Source organism: Oncorhynchus clarkii, chromosome 1, assembly GCF_045791955.1.
Source record: "Oncorhynchus clarkii lewisi isolate Uvic-CL-2024 chromosome 1, UVic_Ocla_1.0, whole genome shotgun sequence".
Classification (NCBI taxonomy): domain Eukaryota; kingdom Metazoa; phylum Chordata; class Actinopteri; order Salmoniformes; family Salmonidae; genus Oncorhynchus; species Oncorhynchus clarkii.
Genome location: NC_092147.1, coordinates 61,174,582 through 61,195,462, shown reverse-complemented (window position 1 = coordinate 61,195,462; position 20,881 = coordinate 61,174,582). Strand labels below are relative to the sequence as shown.

The window sequence follows — 20,881 nt, the reverse complement described above, 5'->3', positions numbered from 1 at the left end:
CTCAGCCTTCAACACCATCATTCCGGACCTGCTACAGCATGAACTCACACAGCTGAACGTATCTGACTCCATCTGCCGGTGAATCACTGACTTCTTCTGACCAACAGGACACAGCACGTTAAGATGGGAAAACATCTCTCAACACGGGGGCGCCACAGGTTTGCATGCTCTCTCCCTTCCTCTTCTAACTACACGAATGACTGCTCCTCCAACGACACATCCGCCAAACTACTCAAGTTTGCTGATGACACCAACCTGGTCGGTCTAATTTCTGACGACAAAAATCCAAGTACCATGGAGAGGTTGACCGCCTGGTGCAATCGCAACAACCTGGAACTCAACACAGTCAAAACCATGGAAATGGTGGTTGACTACAGGAAATTCCCCCCACCATCTTTCTCCCTCGAGATTGATGGCTCAGCCGTCAGCACTGCCGAGTCATTCAAGTTCCTGCGAACCATCATCTCTCACAGCCTCAACATCAGTGGTGACCAAGAAGGCTCAACAGAGGCTATCACCGTCTGGTTTGGGTCTGCTTGTTGCAAGGGCAAACTGCAGTGCATCGTCCGGTCTGCGGAGAAGGTCATCGGCTGTCACCTTCCCTCCATGAAGGACTTGCACACTTCCAGTACAAGACCATTGCCGACCCTGCCCACCCGAAATACCCCGTCTTTCAAAGAATGGCAGACGGTTTAGGTCCACCACTTTAACCTTTTCTTCCCCCATGCTGTGGCCCTCATCAGCCGGCTATTGGGCACATAGGGATTAAGTGACTATGCATTGAACTGATTGCTGCACATTGTCATCAATGACCTGAAATAGTAATCTGCATTATACTCCATTTGCCCATAATGTTTGTACCATACAGCTGTGGTGGCATATAGGGTTGTGACGGTCATGAAATTTCATCAGCCGGTGATTGTCAATCAAATACCTGCCAGTCTCACGATAATTCACCGCTAATTAACATACACACTTAGTATCTCCTGGCTTCCATGCATAGCCTACAAGCCACTACTGGAACAAAAAGTCTAATAAATCCATGTAATATAGCCTTCAATATCAATTGAATATCCAATTTGCGCATATTAAAGATAATTGGAACAACTGTCCATGTTTATTTTTTCGTCAGCCAACAAGTTGAGTAGGCCTAATGAACAGCAAAAGCACTAGCCTATGTCAATCTACTATCCCCCATAGTACAAAAGTTGACCTAAATATTACAAACATAGTCTGGGACAGTTATGGGATGGGATAGATCCCAAAGTATTGCAACCACTAGCATCCCAAAACTTTTAAAAGTAAATCTTAAATTTAAATCTTAAATTTGTGTTCTTTCGCCCATCTTAATCTTTTAATTTTATTGACCAGTCTGAGATATGGCTTTTTCTTTGCAACTCTGCCTAGAAGGCCAGCATCCCTGAGTCGCCTCTTCACTGTTGATGTTGAGACTGGTGTTTTGCGGGTACTATTTAATGAAGCTGTCAGTTGAGGACTTGTGAGGCATCTGTTTCTCAAACTAGACACTATAATGTACTCAGTTGTGCACTGGGGCCTCACACTCTTTCTATTCTGGTTAAAGACAGTTTGTGCTGTTCTGTGAAGGGAGTAGTACACAGCGTTGTACGAGATCTTCAGTTTCTTGGCAATTTCTCGCATGGAATAGCCTTCATTTCTCAGAAGAAGAATAGACTGACGAGTTTCAGAAGAAAGTTCTTTGTTTCTAGCCATTTTGAGCCTGTAATCGAACCCACAAATGCTGATGCTCCCGATACTCAACTAGTCTAAGAAGGCCAGTTGTATTGCTTCTTCAATCAGAACAACAGTTTTCAGCTGTGCTAACATAATTGAAAGAGGGTTTTCTAATGATCAATTAGCCTTTTTAAAATGATAAACTTGGATTAGCTAACAACGTGCCATTGGCACACCGGAGTGATGGTTGCTGATAATGGGCCTCTGTACGCCTATGTAGATATTCCATTAAAAGTCAACCATTTCCAGCTACATTAGTCATTTCCAACATTAGCAATGTCTACATTGTATTTCTGATCAATTTGATGTTATTCTACTGGACAAAAAAAATGTGCTTTACTTTCAAGGACATTTCTAAGTGACCCCAAACTTTTGAACGGTAGTGTAGGTGTTCACTCAAATCGCTAGTTTTAAAAAAAACTTTCAGCTTGCATGTTTTTATTTTCTCCCTGCCTTTTTCACATACTCCACCCCCTGCAGTGCTTGTAAGCAGAGTTACAATGAACTCACAACACTCTTTGCATGTCTCGTGTAACTGTAGCAATATGTTGGCCTCGGCTTATTACGTGCAGCACTATACCATTTACCATCTAGACTAGAGTCTTTCTTTCTCTTTTTCTCAACTGAGACTGTTGTGTGATTGTGCTGAACAGTACAGACTGGCTTGACCCGTTTCTTCATACAGTAATCCTTCCTCATTAATGGGCCTCTAATCAAGGCTGGCCAGGTGCTTTCCGCAAAAGGCACCATTGTCAAGTGGTTTGGAAACACAGACGGAAACAGGGCGATGCAGTGTTGGCTATTTTAAAGCAACAAAGACATCAAGTTTATGGCCCTGTTGTCTTCCTGGATTATCTTTCATATCACTGTTGATTTTTATTTGTTCATCATCTCATGCCCAGTCTCTTCTCGCGTTTTGTGTGGCGTCTTTTTTGTTTTTTCGTGTGATGTGTGTTATTGAATGATGTCCATGTTATCCGTGTGGTTCTGTTGAATCTCCTCTTCTATTAAATGTAGGTACATTCCTATATGTTTGTGTATACTGTATGACGTGAACAAACGTGCCAGTAGTGTGTATACTGAGCTCGCGTTTCAGTGCAGTAGCTCTATTCATGTCCTCCCTCTTCACTCCCCTCAGGGAAGAAAGTTGGAGAGGAAGCCGTGAAGATGGACCCTATGTGTGCCGAAAGTCATCAGTGGTGAGTCTTTTTTGCTAATAGCCATATGTTACACATACATCCTCTTAAACCTATGTTGCAGTCCTAGTTGGGCAACTCAATTAATTTGTAGCCATTCGGTTATGTCATTTATGGCTAGGTGCCATGTCCGTCTAGCCACTTAAATGCCAAAGAGTGAACATTGTTACCTCTCCTTGGATGTCCGCTCCACTGACTCCATGCGTAGTTGTTGCCTCGATGTTGTGTCCGTATGAGGACACAGACTACCAGGCCCTCACTTCCTCCCAACACCCATCCATGACCACATTGGCTGTGTGGTGTGTACTGTGCACACACACCCACCCTTGCAGAAATGGGTAAACGGAGGCTAGTGTTACGATCTATTTGAAGCATGGTTCGTGAAGTAGCCTAAGTGTTTGTGTGTGTCTTCCTTCTCCCTTGAACAACTGTGTGTCCCTGGAACTTTATCCAAATAAAATGTTATTTGTCACATGCTTCGTCAACAACAAGTGTAGACTTAAGGTGTATGCTTTCTTCCCAGCCGAAACAGTTTAGTAGATTTCATGCATATATTATGACAACATTTAGATTATAATTTTTTTTTTTTGGACTTCGGAGATGTTCGGGCACACTACATTTTTTTCTGGAGGCAAGCTGAAGTTCGGAGCCGAAGTCTACGCCCCTTCGTCGGTGATTGGCCAACAGTAGGGATTCTTCATTAAAGTCTTTGTTGTCGTTCAACAAGAGACAACTCGTTTGCATGCACATTTTTTCATTTGAAAAATATTTGGCCAAACATCTTATAATAGTTAATGTAAAATTGTGCAACTAAGATTGCTTTGGCAAAAACGTCAAAATGAACGACAGATTTCTTTGGTTACCTTAGATTAATTCAGACTTTTGAGGAAGTGTATACTGGCTATGGCATCTCAAAATGGACAAACGGTACTATTGCTACTTTTTTCAAGCGAAGGTTTCAGCTAGCCGTGGAAATCCTTACTTACTGCAGCGAGAAGAAAATAAAAATAATTTTTACAAAAATAACATGAGGAATAAATAACCAATGAGTGGTCAACAGGATGTATTATAAACAGGAGCAGCATATGTGATGCGTTAAAAGAGCAAAAAGGGTCAATGCAGAACGTTCAGGTAACTATTGGTTAGCTAATGAACTATTTAGCAGTCTTAGAAGCTGTTCAGGGTCCTGTTGGTTCCGGACTTGGTGTATCGGTACCTCTTACCGTGCGGTAGCAGACGGAACAATCTATGACTTGGGTGGCTGGAGTCTTTGATCATTTTTAGGGCCTTCCTCTGACACCGCCTGGTATAGAGGTCCTGGATGGCAGGTTGACTGTCTGGTGCAATCACAACAACCTGGAACTCAACAGTCAAAACCGTGGAGTGGGTGGTTGACTACAGGAAATGCCCCCCAGTGATGTACTAGGCCATACACAGTACCAGTGGTGGAAGAAGTACCCAATTGTCATACTTGAGTTAAAGTAAAGATACGTTAATAGAAAATGACTCAAGTGAAAGTCACCCAGTAAAATACTACTTGAAAGTATTTAAAAGTATTTGGTTTTAAATATACTTAAGTATCAAAAGTAAAAGTATGAATCATTTAATATTCCTTATATTAAGCAAACTAGACAGCACAATTTTCTTGTTTTTTAAATTTACAGATAGCAGGGGCACACTCCAACGCTCAGACATACAGTGCCTTGCGAAAGTATTCGGCCCCCTTGAACTTTGCGACCTTTTGCCACATTTCAGGCTTCAAACATAAATATATAAAACTGTATTTTTTGTGAAGAATCAACAACAAGTGGGACACAATCATGAAGTGGAACGACATTTATTGGATATTTCAAACTTTTTTAACAAATCAAAAACTGAAAAATTGGGCGTGCAAAATTATTCAGCCCCCTTAAGTTAATACTTTGTAGCGCCACCTTTTGCTGCGATTACAGCTGTAAGTCGCTTGGGGTATGTCTCTATCAGTTTTGCACATCGAGAGACTGACATTTTTTCCCATTCCTCCTTGCAAAACAGCTCGAGCTCAGTGAGGTTGGATGGAGAGCATTTGTGAACAGCAGTTTTCAGTTCTTTCCACAGATTCTCGATTGGATTCAGGTCTGGACTTTGACTTGGCCATTCTAACACCTGGATATGTTTATTTTTGAACCATTCCATTGTATATTTTGCTTTATGTTTTGGATCATTGTCTTGTTGGAAGACAAATCTCTGTCCCAGTCTCAGGTCTTTTGCAGACTCCATAAGGTTTTCTTCCAGAATGGTCCTGTATTTGGCTCCATCCATCTTCCCATCAATTTTAACCATCTTCCCTGTCCCTGCTGAAGAAAAGCAGGCCCAAACCATGATGCTGCCACCACCATGTTTGACAGTGGGGATGGTGTGTTCAGCTGTGTTGCTTTTACGCCAAACATAACGTTTTGCATTGTTGCCAAAAAGTTACATTTTGGTTTCATCTGACCAGAGCACCTTCTTCCACATGTTTGGTGTGTCTCCCAGGTGGCTTGTGGCAAACTTTAAACTACACTTTTTATGGATATCTTTAAGAAATGGCTTTCTTCTTGCCACTCTTCCATAAAGGCCAGATTTGTGCAATATACGACTGATTGTTGTCCTATGGACAGAGTCTCCCACCTCAGCTGTAGATCTCTGCAGTTCATCCAGAGTGATCATGGGCCTCTTGGCTGCATCTCTGATCAGTCTTCTCCTTGTATGAGCTGAAAGTTTAGAGGGACGGCCAGGTCTTGGTAGATTTGCAGTGGTCTGATACTCCTTCCATTTCAATATTATCGCTTGCACAGTGCTCCTTGGGATGTTTAAAGCTTGGGAAATATTTTTGTATCCAAATCCGGCTTTAAACTTCTTCACGACAGTATCTCGGACCTGCCTGGTGTGTTCCTTGTTCTTCATGATGCTCTCTGCGCTTTTGACGGACCTCTGAGACTATCACAGTGCAGGTGCATTTATACGGAGACTTGATTACACACAGATGGATTGTATTTATCATCGTTAGTCATTTAGGTCAACATTGGATCATTCAGAGATCCTCACTGAACTTCTGGAGAGAGTTTGCTGCACTGAAAGTAAAGGGGCTGAATAATTTTGCGCGCCTAATTTTTTCAGTTTTTGATTTGTTAAAAAAGTTTGAAATATCCAATAAATGTCGTTCCACTTCATGATTGTGTCCCACTTGTTGTTGATTCTTCACAAAAAAATAAAGTTTTATATCTTTGTTTGAAGCCTGAAATGTGGCAAAAGGTCGCAAAGTTCAAGGGGGCCGAATACTTTCGCAAGGCACTGTATTTACAAACAAAGCATTTGTGTTTAGTGAATCCGCCAGATCAGGTAGTAGGGATGACCAAGGATGTTTTCTTTTATAAGTGTGTGAATTGGACCATTTTCCTGTGTTGCTACTCATTCAAAATGTAACAAGTACGTTTGGGGGTCAGGGAATATGTATGTGGTAAAAAGTACATCATTTGCTTTAGGAATGTAATGAAATAAATGGTAAAGTTGCCAAAAATAGTGAACTACAAATACAAAAAAAAAACTGCATAAGTAGTACTTTAAAGTGTTTTTACTGAAGTACTTTACACCACTGCGCATTACCCTCTATAGCGCCATGCAGTTTCCATACCAAGTGGTGATGCAGCCAGTCTGAAAAACAGCTTCTATCTCAAGGTCATCAGACTGTTAAATATCCATAACTAGGCGGCTACCACCCGGTTACTCAACCCTGCACCTTAGAGGCTGCTGCCCTATGTACACAGACATGGAATCACTGGCCACTTTAATAATGTTTACATACTGCTTTACTCATTTCATATGTATATACTGTATTCTACTCTATTTTAGTCAATGCCACTTAAACATTGCTCGTCCTAATATTGATATATTTCCTAATTCCGTTCTTTTACTTTTAGATGTGTGTTGTTGTGAATTGTTAGATACTACTGCACTGTTGGACATAAGAACACAAGCATTTCACTACACCTGCAATAACATCTTCTAAGTATGTGTATGTGACCAATAAGATTTGACTAACGCATTTTATCCTTGTAACTGTGAATCAAATATAATGATCATGAACGTTGATACTGTAAATGACACGTTTGGAAATATGAAGTGCACATTTGGACTCGAGGGTGTTGGGTTTTGCTTGTATGACGTCAAAGTGGTATTTATTATAATCCTCAACATCTCGTCTTTCAGAACCCATTGACTCCTCTCAATTTACAGCATTTCCCTCTGTCAACAACAAATGTGCAAAAGTAGCCCAATTAGTGGGAGGGATAGGGGCATCTCGTCATGTGCGGTGCTCAAGTTTTTAAAACGTCTGTCAGTCAAAAACCATGCCGCGCTGTGAAGCGGAGAAACTGAGCTCTGACGGGGCTCTGAGTGGAAAGCCCTATGTTAATTAAGGGCCTGAGACAGAGTGAAAACATGCAGCTTGAGTTGCCTCGGGACAGAAGTTCAGAAGCCTATGGTTTTGGGTGAGTGACAGAGTTGTCCTGCGGTCCCTAGAATATTGACTCAGGCCTTTTTGCGTTGCAATGTGTGTCCGGAATCTTGTCCTTACAAGCATCTGGGTTTAGAGTGCATTGCAATCCCTGCCAGTTAAAATAGGACAAGGCCAGTCATCACAGATTCAGGAAAATATTCCCCAGACAGATTGATTTAAGATTGTGTATGCATGCGTGTCTTCGTTATGCTGCCAAAGCACACCAGGCCATGGCAGGAGATTGTCTGATTTGTATGAGCTAATCTTGATGATAACCTCATTTATGTTGTGTTAACCCCATGCTAGTGAAACTGGTGCACTCTGTGTAGTATTTAATAAAGACTTAAAAATTACATCTTGCAAATGAGTGCCAATTTTGATACAGCTGACATGTTTTGCCACGATAATAATATAGTGATGTGTTTATCTCAACATAACATGCAGTACATTTGGAAAGTTCATACTTTTTGTACTCCTTTTTCCTCATTTTGTTACGTTACAGCCTTATTTTCTAAAATGTATTAAATAATTTGTTTCCCTCATCAATCTACAAACAATACCCCATAATGATAAAGCAAAAACATGTTTTTTGATATTTTTGCGAATGTATAAAAAAAATAAGAAAAACCTTTTATTTACATAAGTATTCAGACCCTTTGCTATGAGACTCAAATTGAGCTCCGGTGCATCCTGTTTCCATTGATCAATTGATAAGAGTCCACCTGTGGTTAATTCAATTGTTTGGACATGATTTGCAAAGGCACACACCTGTCTATATATAGTGGGGCAAAAAAGTATTTAGTCAGCCACCAATTGTGCAAGTTCTCCCACTTAAAAAGATGAGAGGCCTGTAATTTTCATCATAGGTACACTTCAACTATGACAGACAAAATGAGAAAAGAAAATCACATTATAGGATTTTTCATGAATTTATTTGCAAATTATGGTGGAAAATAAGTATTTAGTCAATAACAAAAGTTTATCTCAATACTTTGTTATATACCCTTTGTTGGCAATGACAGAGGTCAAACGTTTTCTGTAAGTCTTCACAAGGTTTTCACACACTGTTGCTGGTATTTTGGCCCATTCCTCCATGCAGATCTCTAGAGCAGTGATGTTTTGGGGCTGTTGCTCGGCAACACAAACTTTCAATTCCCTCCAAAGATTTTCTATGGGGTTGAGATCGGGAGACTGGCTAGGCCACTCCAGGACCTTGACATACTTCTTACGAATCCACTCCTTCGTTGCCCGGGCGGTGTGTTTGGGATCATTGTCATGCTGAAAGACCCAGCCACGTTTCATCTTCAATGCCCTTGCTGATGGAAGGACGTTTTCACTCAAAATCTCACAATACATGGCCCCATTCATTCTTTCCTTTACACGGATCAGTCGTCCTGGTCCCTTTGCAGAAAAACAGCTCCAAAGCATGATGTTTCCACCCCCATGCTTCACAGTAGGTATGGTGTTCTTTGGATGCAACTCAGCATTCTTTGTCCTCTAAACACAACGAGTTGAGTTTTTACCAAAAAGTTATATTTTGGTTTCATCTAACCATATGACATTCTCCCAATCTTCTTCTGGATCATCCAAATGCTCTCTAGCAAACTTCAGACGGGCCTGGACATGTACTGGCTTAAGCAGGGGGACACGTCTGGCACTGTAGGATTTGAGTCCCTGGCGCCGTAGTGTGTTACTGATGGTAGGCTTTGTTACTTTGGTTCCAGCTCTCTGCAGGTCATTCACTAGGTCCACCCCGTGTGGTTCTGGGATTTTTGCTCACCGTTCTTGTGATCATTTTGACCCCACGGGGTGAGATCTTGCGTGGAGCCCCAGATCGAGGGAGATTATCAGTGGTTTTGTATGTCTTCCATTTCCTAATAATTGCTCCCACAGTTGATTTCTTCAAACCAAGCTGCTTACCTATTGCAGATTCAGTCTTCCCAGCCTGGTGCAGGTCTACAATTTTGTTTCTGGTGTCCTTTGACAGCTCTTTGGTCTTGGCCATAGTGGAGTTTGGAGTGTGACTGTTTGAGGTTGTGGACAGGTGTATTTTATACTGATAACAAGTTCAAACAGGTGCCATTAATACAGGTAACGAGTGGAGGACAGAGGAGCCTCTTTAAGAAGAAGTTACAGGTCTGTGAGAGCCAGAAATCTTGCTTGTTTGTAGGTGACCAAATACTTATTTTCCACCATAATTTGCAAATAAATTCATTAAAAATCCTACAATGTGATTTTCTGGATTTTTTTTCTCATTTTGTCTGTCATAGTTGAAGTGTACCTATGATGAAAATGACAGGCCTCTCTCATATTTGTAAGTGGGAGAACTTGCACAATTGGTGGCTGACTAAATACTTTTTTGCCCCACTGTATATAAGGTCCCACAGTTGACAGTGCATGTCAGGGCAAAAACCAAGCCATCAGGTAAAGGAATTACCTGTAACTAGGTTACACCCCCAACGTCTGACGTGATCCGTAGACCTCCGAGCCAGGATTGTGTCGAGGCACAGATCTGGGGAAGGGTACCAAAACATTTTTGCAGCATTGAGGGTCCCAAAAAACACAGTGGCCTCCATAATTCATAAATGGAAGAAGTTTGGAACTACCAAGTCTCATCCTAGAGCTGGCCGCTCGGTCAGGGGGAGAAGGGCCTTCTTCAGGGAGGTGACGAAGAATCTCATGGACAACCATCTCTGCTGCACTCCACCAATCAAGCCTTTATGGTGGAGTGGCCAGACGGAAGTATGTACACTCCTCAGTAAAAGGCAAATGACAGCCCACTTGGAGTTTGCCAAAAGGCACCTAAAGGACTCTGACCATGAGAAACCAGATTTTCTGGTCTGATGAAACCAAGATTGAACTATTTGGCCTGAATGCCAAGCGTCACATGTGGAGGAAACCAGACTCTGCTCATCACTCGGCCAATACCATCCCTACGGTGAAGCATGGTGGTGGCAGTATCATGTCTTGGGGATGTTTTTCAGTGGCAGGGACTGGGAGACTAGTCAGGATCAAGGGATAGATGAACGGAGAAAAGTACACAGATCCTTGATAAACCTGCTCCAGAGTGCTCAGGACCTCAGACTTTTCATTTTTTGACAGAGCTGGAAAGCTTTAAGTCAATAATTATTCAACCCCTTTGCTATGGCAAGTATAAGGACTAAAACATTTGCTTAACAACTTACATAAACATTGGAAGGACTCACCCTGTGTGCAATAATAGTGTTTAACATTATTTTTAAATGACTACCTCATTTCTGTACCCCACACATACAATTATCTGTAAGGTCCCTCAGTCGAGCAGTGAATTTCAACCATAGATTCAACCACAGACCAGGGAGGTTTTACAATGTCTTGCAAAGAAGGCCACCTATTGGTAGATGGGTAAAAAAAAATAAAAGCAGACATTGAATATCCCTTTGAGCATGGTGAAGTTATTAAATACACTTTGGATGGTGTATCAATACACCCAGTCACTACAAAGATACAGGTGTCCTTCCTAAATCAGTTGCTGAAGAGGAAGGAAACCGCTCAGGGATTTCACAATGAGGACAATGGTGACTGAGTTTAATGGCTGTAATAGGAGAAAACTGAGGATGAATCAACAACATTGTAGTTACTCCACAGTACTAACCTAATTGACCGAGTGAAAAGGAAGCCTGTACAGAATTTTAAAAAATATTCCAGAACATGCATCCTGTTTGCAATAATTGCAATGATTGCAATGCCACACTTGCAGTAACGTTTTGTACTGAATACAACGTGTTGTGTTTGGGACAAATTCAATACAAGACATTACTGAGCACCACACTTCATATTTTCAAACATAGTGGTGGCTGCGTCATGTTATGGCAGGGTCTGTATGGTCCTGGAAAAGTTATGGAATTTGAAAATCTTGTTTTCCAGGCCTTTATGTTTTGGAAAATAATAATATCACAAAGGTTTTAGAAAAGTCATGGAAATTAGTTGAATCATTTATATTCATGTAGTTCGTTAAGACAAACTTAAGTATTTTATCAAAAAAGTGAAAATATACATGATCAGAATGAATTTTGGTCGATTTTTGGTTGCGCTAGCTGGTCTCCGTAGCTAGTTCTAGCTTGCTAACAAACCAACTAGCTAGCCAGGCCGGGTAAATAAATGTTCCTTCAACAATGCTTGGCTACACATGCCAAAGTAAGACTTGTGACTGGCGAAAGTTCAAAACCCAGCACATGTAAAATGCAACGTGCAGTAAAGATTTTTACGTTTCGAACATGGGGAAGGCAGCGGTAACTAGCCACATGAAGGGGGGGGGGGGACACCTCAGTGCTGCTGCGCGCAAGATGACGAGCTCGACACTGACCCCCATCAATAGCTTCTTCAACCCGGGGTTAGCAGCAGGATCAGCCGCCGTATCCACCACCACCTCTGCTCCCAAGCAAATATCGATAGTGGTAAACAAGAATGAAGTGCTAGCAGCCAAAGTATGGTGGGCCCTGAAAGTGGCGAACTCCCACTATTCTTAAAAGTCATGTGAAGAGGTGAAAACGAAATACATTGGCTCCGAATTCATGGGACATTCCTCTGCTGTCAATATACTTAGCTCCGATTCTTATTTTGCTAAGAACCTGCTGCAACTTTCACTTGGCAGTCCCAATGTCAACTGGAAGGTGTTCAACATACTACAGAAGAACATGTTGAGAGATGTCAACAAATCACAGATCAACATTGGGTCCTGTGTATTGTACATCCTGCATAACCCATTTCTTGATAGATGCAAAGCCGCTAACTGGGATGTAGAACACACACTCTCGAGTCTTTTGTATGTTTTATGATTTCCCTGCACGTAACGTAGACTTTGTAGGAGCCACAGGTTGTAGCACTAGCGTGCTTCAGTTCTGCGAGCACTGGATAGAAAATGTCAATGTTTCAGGCTGCGGACTGCTGCTATGGCCTCACGGGAAACAGTACGTGGAGATGGTGAGAAAAGGAGAACTACCCAATCCAAAGTGCAAGTCTTTTGACTTCGTGAATGACAGCTGTGCTGCTTTCCCTGTGAAAGTAGGCGTCTTCAATGGCGTTGCCAGACAAATCACCCCCTTCCTCACCATGTACAAACCCAAACTGCCCTTCCTGAGTGAGGACATGTTAAAAATGATCAAAGGTAAAGAAATATGGGTAATTATTGATAAGTTGACCACAATTTGTATGTGTGTGATACGATTGATACAGTATTTACGGTGCTTTGTCTTCAAAATACATGGGACAGAAAGGATTATTCCTAGTGCTGTTTACTAAAATAAAGTATTAATCAAACAATCGTCACATTGTGATTTATTTGGGCTGTTTTATGTGTACATTAATGGAATGAAAACCGTGTTAAAATGTCATCTAGAATCCAAGTTTCCTATCCGAGCTTAAACTAAAGAACAATATTCATTAGCTCACAGCTCATGGAACGCTTGTGAAGGAAAACACCTTGAAAGAAGCCACCTCAACACGGAAGCTCCTCCAAGTTCCATTTGAGGACAGCAGTCAGCACAAGGACAGTTCAATGATTAACACTGGATTTGCACCAGAAACAACCCTCAATCAATTCAAATCTTACAGAAAGATTACAGAGAGGCATGTGCTGGAGATCAAGATGGACTGCAAGAGACTCGTGATCACACTGCTGGAGAAGGTCATGAAGAAGGCTCCAGTGCACCACCATATGGTGAGAAGCATGCAGTGCTTCGAGCCAAGACGGATGGCAATATCCAAACAGCTGTGCGTACCACAGATAAAGAGAATACTGCTTACACTGCCGACCATGTGGGGAGCCCGTGTGTGACGATGTTCTGAGAGAGTTCAGAGAGATTTGTGACGCTGCTGCACTCCAAGCCAGCTTCAGAGATTTTGACCCCAAGACAAACCGGGTGGACACACTCCTGCAGGAGACCATGGGGTCAAAAGATGCCTTCTCCAGGCTGTGGGATGTTGTTCAGATGCTGTTTGTCCTGTCTCATGGACAGGCTAGTGTGGAGAGGTGACTCTCAAACTATAAGGAGGTTGTGGTAGAGAATCAGAAGGAGAACACACTGGTGGCTCTGAGACTCATTGTTGATCACGTCAGAGACGTTGGGGAGGTAACCTAGTTACAGGTAAGCTGTCGTTTTCATGAATTGTTTGTGTGTCTGTTTCAACTGTTTATGCCATGTCTCTTTTGACGTGGACATTTTCTGTACACAGAGTACGTTTCTGTAAACAGACAAAGTAATCTACAGATCACCAAAGAGCTGTTGATGTCGGCCACAGGAGCAAGGCTGAGGTACCATGGGTGCTTGGATGAGCAGAAAAGACTGAAGGAGAGACAAGTCATCGACCTGAAGAGAAAGGGTCTCATTGATGAGCTGGACGACTTGAAGAAGAAGAGGGCCAGGGTGGGAGTGCTCTTGAAAAATCAGTTGAGGAATATGTAGAGAAGGCAGATGCTACAAGCAAACGGACTTGCATCGCAAAATCCATCCGTTTCTGACGCACTGCAAAAGAGAAGGCATCTCTGCTGGAGATTGCTACAAGTTTCTCTTTGATCTGTTTTTCAATGAAAAACTGAACAGTATTTGGCAGCTTAGTTTATCTCTGGACATTCAAGAAGAAAAAAGCACTTATGGAGTGTGTGTGTGTTCAGTTTATCAGACTGAAAGTTATGTGTTTTCCAGGGGCATGAGGGTTGTCCTAACCCTATCCGTGTGTGTGTGTGTGTGTGTGTGTGTGTGTGTGTGTGTGTGTGTGTTCCAGGAGCATGAGGTTTTTCATAACCCTAACCCCTGCTGTGTCATCAGCGTTCGTGCGTGTAAAAAATATCTCCGGCACTATCCGGGACAGTCAAAAAAATGTTAATAGTAAGTTAAGTTTAAATGTGAAACAACTTCTTCAGGTTTGCGTGTGTGTTTTTAAATCCAACTTGTCAGACCACAAAAAGAAAGAACTTATGTACTTTTTTTTGTCACCAGTTTTTCCTGTTGTATCTGTTAAGGTATTCCTGTCCACAAATAATTTACAAGTGTTTATTATTTTAATCAAGCTGTTAGAAATAAGCCTTGCATCATTTGACACTCATTGACTAGTGTCAATACCATATTTTTTTATGAACACATAGAGATGCCACCAGTGATTGGTCATAGAAATTTGGTTAAAAGTAATGGAAAAGTCCTGAAATTTCATCTGTCAAAATATGTATGAACCCTGCATTGGTATGCTTGTAATCATTAAAGAATGGGGAGTTTTTCATGATGGAAAATAAACTGAATGGAGCTGAGCACAGTCAAAGTCATAGAGGAAAAACTGCTTTAGTCTGCTTTTTAACAGACACTGGGAGATGAATTCAACTTTCAGTAGGACAATAACCTGAAACACAAGGCCAAATCTACACTGGAGTTGCTTACCAAGTAGACAGTGAATTTTCTTAAGTGTCCAAGTTAGTTTTTAATTAAATCTGCTTGAAAAGCTATGGCAAGACATGGAAATGGTTGTATAGCAATGAACAATAACCAATTTGACAGAGCTTGAAGAATTTTACAAGAATAATCCGTATATACAGTTGAAGTTTACATACACCTTAGCCAAATACGTTTAAACTAAGTTTTTCACAATTCCTGACATTTAATCCTAGAAAGAAATTCCCTGTCTTAGGTCAGTTAGGATCACCACTTTATTTTACAAATGTGAAATGTCAGAATAATAGTAGAGAATTATTATTATTTTTTTCCCCTTTATTTAACCAGGTAGGCTAGTTGAGAACAAGTTCTCCTGACATCAGTCAGGAAGTTAAAGCTTGGTCGCAAATGGGTCTTCCAAATGGACAATGACCCCAAGCATACTTCCAAAGTTGTGTCAAAATGGCTTAAGGACAACAAAGTCAAGGTATTGGAGTGGCCATCACAAAGCCCTGACCTCATCCTATAGAAAATTTGTGGGCAGAACTGAAAAAGCATGTGCGAGAAGGAGGCCAACAAACCTGCCTCAGTTACACCAGCTCTGTCCGGAGGAATGGGTCAAAATTCACCCAACTTATTGTGGGAAGCTTGTGGAAGGCTACCTGAAACGTTTGACCCAAGTAAACAATTTAAAGGCAATTCTACCAAATAATAATTGAGTGTATGTAAACTTCTGACCCACTGGGAATGTGATGAAAAAAATAGCGAAGTCGGGCACTGATGTTGGGCAATTAGGTCTGGCTCGCAGTCTGCGTTCCAATTCATCCCAACGGTGTTCGGGCTCTGTGCAGGCCAGTCACATTCTTCCACATCGATCTCGACAAGCCATTTCTGTATTGACCTCGCTTTGTGCATGGGGGCATTGTCATGCTGAAACAGGACAGGGCCTGCATCAAACTGTTGCCACAAAGTTGGAAGCACAGAATCGTCTAGAATGTCATTGTACACTATAGAGTTAAGATTTCCCTTCACTGGAGCTGACGGGCCTAGCCTAAACCATGGATAACAGCCGCAGACCATTATTCCTCCTCCACCAAACATTACAGTTGGCACTATGCATTGGGGCAGGAAGCTTGCATCTGCCAAACCCAGATTCGTCTGTAGGACTGCCAGATGGTTAAGTGTGATTCATCACTCCAGAGAACACGTTTCCAGTCCAATGGGGAGAGCTTTACACCACTCCAGCCGACACTTGGCATTACACATGGTGATCTCAGACTTGTGTGCGGCTGCTTGGCCATGGAAAACCCATTTCATGAAGCTCCTGATGAAGTGTTTATTGTGCTGACATTGTTTCCAGAGGCAGTTTAGAACTCGTTATTGCAACCGAGGACAGACAATTTTAACACACTTCAGTGCTTGCCGGTCCCGTTCTGTGAGCTTGTGTAGCCAGGGCAGCTCTAGCAGGGCATAAATTTGACTAACTGAAGCGTCTTGGAAAGGTGGCATCCTATGACGGTCCTACGTTGGAAGTCACTGAGCTCTTCAGTAAAGCCATTCTACTGCCAATGTTTTACTACGGAGTTTGCATGGCTGTGTGCTCGATTTTAAACACCTGTCAGCAACGGGTGTGGCAGAAATACCAGAAACCACTCATTTAAGGGGTGTCCACATACGTTCGTATATATATTTGCTAACATTTCTAAAAACATGTTTTAATTTTGTCACACTGTGTGTAGATGGGTGAGGAGCAAAATAAATCAAACCCATTTTGAATTCGGGCTGTAATGTGGAATAAGTCAAGAGGTATGAGCAGTTTCAGAAGGCATTGGCTAAATAGATTTAACGTTGTGTGGTTATACTTGTTTTTTTGGTGAAAGTTGTATTGGTTCCTCATAGTGGCTCCCGTGTCATCTACCTTCTTCTCAACGAGAGTCCTTCTCAAGCAAAGTTTGATATTTATATTGAGCACTCCACAATTAGTTTTGAAAATTCAACCACCTTTCCTTATATCACCTCTTGTGGCACATCACTTCCTGAAAAGCTAAAGTAGACATAAACCCCCACCTGGTTTTGATTAAAAAATGTACCACCTTGCTTGGTGATTAGAGAAAAATCCCCTTGCTTTTAATTCGTTCTCTGGAGTAGAAAGTAACCACATGGATCCTGTTTGTGTTTGTGGAGGCCCCAATGCTGCATTCCTCATCTGAAACACTGGGGCCTGTCCGGACTTGACTGCTCATCATAGACCAACGAATGGAATACAGCTATAGTAGATTGTACTAGATTAAGCCCTCTGATTCTCCTGAAACTGTAAAGTTATTTCCCATAATGCACTGCTGAAATATACAAATTGCCACCAATATAAATGGTTTGTGCTATACATGTTAATCATATTTTGTTGACCTGCATATTGCTATTTATTCATCTCCCTCACATATAGCATAAGGAACCGATCAAACCTGCTATACGGTCCTCACCAGTTTTAATGTCATGACCCTAAACAAACGGCAAATGAACCTAAACGGGTTTGTAGAGTTGCAAGCGTGATGTAGTCATTGAGTGCATGGCATATGAGACCATATACTCACATTTTGACTACTTTAATACACTCATTTGTCCAAATACTTATGATTTCGTCAAACAAGGGGAGTAGATACTGTGGTATCCCAGGAGGTCTATCCCGGGAGGTCTACCCCCGGAGGTTGGCTGATAGAGGGGAGGTACGTGTGACGACATTGGCTCCCTCTGCTGGGAGTAACTGTGCTGGGCACCCCGATGCTGACGGCACCAATTAAGGGAGAGTGTCAACCAATACAAAACCTCCGATTTGGTCACGGACGTAGCCCAGCTGAAAGGTGGTACGTCCCAGGAGTCTAGCCCGACTCAGTTCCTGGTCAAGTTAATGGAGGAAGATGACGTGGAGACTTATTTGTGCACCTTCGAAAGGACAGCGTGATGGGTGGCCCAAGCGGGAAAGCCTTTTGGCACCCTACCTCTCCGGGAAGGCTCAGAAGACCTACTTCGACTTGAACGCTGACCAGGCAGAGAATTATGAGGGACTCAAACGTGAGATCCTGAGTCACCTTACCCAAGGGCTGTCTACTGACTGACGTACTGTCCCTCCCAATAATCGATAAGGTTGTCCTGGATCGGTACGTTCGGGGCCCTCTCCTACGAGCATGCAGGACCCCCAAAGCGTGGAGGATTTGCTGACTGCGGTGGAAACCCACCAGAACACCCAGGACCTGCTGAAAGGGCCCCGGGCAGAGAGCGCAGACGCGGGGAGGGGGAAGAAAGGTACCGAGAGAGATGAGGGGCTGAATGGGGCCCAGATGGAACCAGCCGTGGCCGTGAAGCTTGCGTGGAGCTGCACTGGACGGGAGGAGTCCATGCCCTCCGCGCACTATAGCCTGTGCAACCCATGCCCAGCCGCGAGAGGTCTCCACTGTGGGCCCGAGTCGGACCAGGGGGGAGATGTTATTTTGTTACGTTTATTTTATGTTTCCCAGTAAAGGCGTTTTTCCTGACTGAGAGCCTCCCTGTCTCGGTGTCCATCTCTGTGCGCTCAAACCAAACACCCCACGGTTTACCACAATACATAAAGTGCTTTTATGTCTAAAGAAGATATGTATGAAAATACTTTATTATTCCCTTGTTGATCGTTCGATCTCAAATCAAAAATGCTTGAGCAGAGACAAAATAAAAATGTGAGCTTCACTGTCCAAATGCATATGGCGAGGACTGTACCTTGCAGTATGTTATGTGTACTTGCAAACGCATTGTTTTAAGAAGGCTAATCTTTTCCCCAGTGCGTGCATTTTCTAGGATTTACCAGTGAAATTGTCATTTGTGAACCAAACCTATCTTCGGTGAATGTTATTGGCCTCTATAAATTGCTGTGTGTATTTTTCCCATGGAAAAGTGTCACAGGGTGCCTTGTGCCTGCTCTGTGAGCCAACAGTCCTGTTTGCCTTGCTCGTGTGGAAATAATTAGCATTAGCTCATTCACACATACCACAGCGCACTGTTGTCAAGTAAGAGGGAGACATTTCCGGGTTTGTTTAGTTAATTAAGAACAACAGCTTTATGCTTAATCCTATATCCATTAATGGAGTTTGTAAGAAACTTAAAGCAGTTTGGGTCCTTGTCCCGGTTTAATGGACAGATGGGAAATTAGATAAAGCTCTCAGTTTGAGGTTGGAGTGCGTGCGTAAGTGTGGGGGACGGGCAATTAGGGCCAAACAGTTCCGGTGTTGCAAGATAGTTTATAAATCTGGGTTAACAATGTTTATTCTACTTAGCATTTCCGTGAGAACTTTATTGTCGTTTCCTCAGACTTCTCAAACTTTCCCCTTGGCAGGTGTTGATTTATGCTTGTTAATTATGATTTACATTTCCTCACACTATAAAACGACTGTCATGGTGTTGTCTCCCCCCCCCCCAAAAAAATACAGAAACACTATCCACTTGTTCCATTGCTCTTTTCTAAGAACATTAGCTCATCTACTCCCACACACAGGTTGCCCAAGATTCAGAGTTCATCCACCCCTGTGCTGTTTAGGTTTAGCCTGGGGTGCTGTCTGCCTGCTGGTCCTGTCTCTTTCAATGAGTTTTCTATGTTTGGATCTTATGGCTGAAATGAATCTGCTGCTTCCGCCAAGCAGTTGACACTTGCCCCCCCCCCCCCCCCCCCCCCATTTTGTATTTGGCCAGTGGAGTGGGGGATTTCAAGGAAGAAGTGGATTGTAATAACCTTGCGCAATGTCCTGGCGATGACAGTGCTTTTCTCTGTTTCCTGTGACGCCCTCTACCTCTTTTGATCTCTCCCCCCTCGTTTTCTTTCTGTAAAAAGTTATTGTTTATGGAGATATTGTTTCGGCAGGGGGAAAAAAAACAACATGGGGCAGGCCCCTGGGGCCAGGCACACCACTTCTCACCCTCGCATCCACTCTCTTTCTCCTCCCCCCCGTCTCTGCCTCTAGAGTCAAGGTGCTGTTTCACACATCGCAAATGTAAACTTTAAGCATGGGCTTATATTTCTACTTGGGAAATTGGCTTAAGGTAGAGCTGCTGCCAGACTCATAAAGGAAAAAAAACAACAGGCAGGTGCAAATACCCTTCTTTGACACATTCTAACCTACATCCTAGAGACCTTTATCGGACAGTCATATCCAGAAAGACTCACTGTAAAGTGTCTTGATGAAGCATTGTCATCAGTGGCGCGATGCAGTGCCTTCGACCGCTGCGCCACTCGGGAGGTCGAAATCAGTCGTTTTTGATAACTTCCCTTGTTCCAAATAGCCCTAGTCTCCCTTGTGCACTCACTGTGAATTGTGGAGTGCTAAATGCATTTAAACCTAATATTAGGAAGTTGAGCAATAAATGGAGTAGTAATGGAAAGCTGGGACACCCTCCCATTTTAAAAACGACCATAACTGCTTTCAAAAGTGTTTTTCCCACAATTGCGGGAACCCGCTTGTTTGTGAGGAGACACACAAGAAATGATACTCCGTAGACCACGACAAAAAAATATGTAAGGGAAGTTCTAAGATGTCACACAGGCTCTTTTGAGAGGAAAAGTCCATGTGGGCTGTTCCATATTCTTTGGGTTTTGCGACAACAGTTTGGCAGATGCGGTGCGCCACTGCTAAATGAATCCAGGGGAAACACTGCGTAAGTAGCAACATGCTCGGAGTTTACCAAACATTTTCAATATGAGCTGTTCATTAGCACGGAGTGTAGGTGAAGTCTATTGGGGTCAGATCTTGATCTGAGATCTTAAGGTAGGATTAGAACTGTTTAGGTGGCTGCTCTACACCAGGATGGACCTTTTAGCCTGTGCTACATGGATTAATTGATTTGCAAAAATAAACAGACCATGAAATGTAGCAATTGCTGGTGTCGCCCCACCTTTCTGGATCTCTTCCATCCAAAATGGAAGTTCCCCCTGTGGAGGGAATCTCCAGAGTGGGTTGGTGAGCCAACACCATTATGTGCTCGGCCGATCATGAGCA

At 42.6% G+C, this 20,881-nt stretch overlaps 1 protein-coding gene across 3 annotated transcripts in view; it reads left to right on the top strand.

The window, feature by feature from the left end:
* Positions 1–20,881, top strand: part of LOC139410035 (regulator of microtubule dynamics protein 2-like) — a 68,101-nt gene that overhangs the window by 33,302 nt on the left and 13,918 nt on the right. For all 3 annotated transcript variants that reach the window (XM_071155468.1, XM_071155483.1, XM_071155475.1), the window contains exon 5: positions 2,891–2,951. In XM_071155468.1, the coding sequence (XP_071011569.1) occupies positions 2,891–2,951 (61 nt within the window). The remainder of the gene's footprint in view (positions 1–2,890; positions 2,952–20,881) is intronic.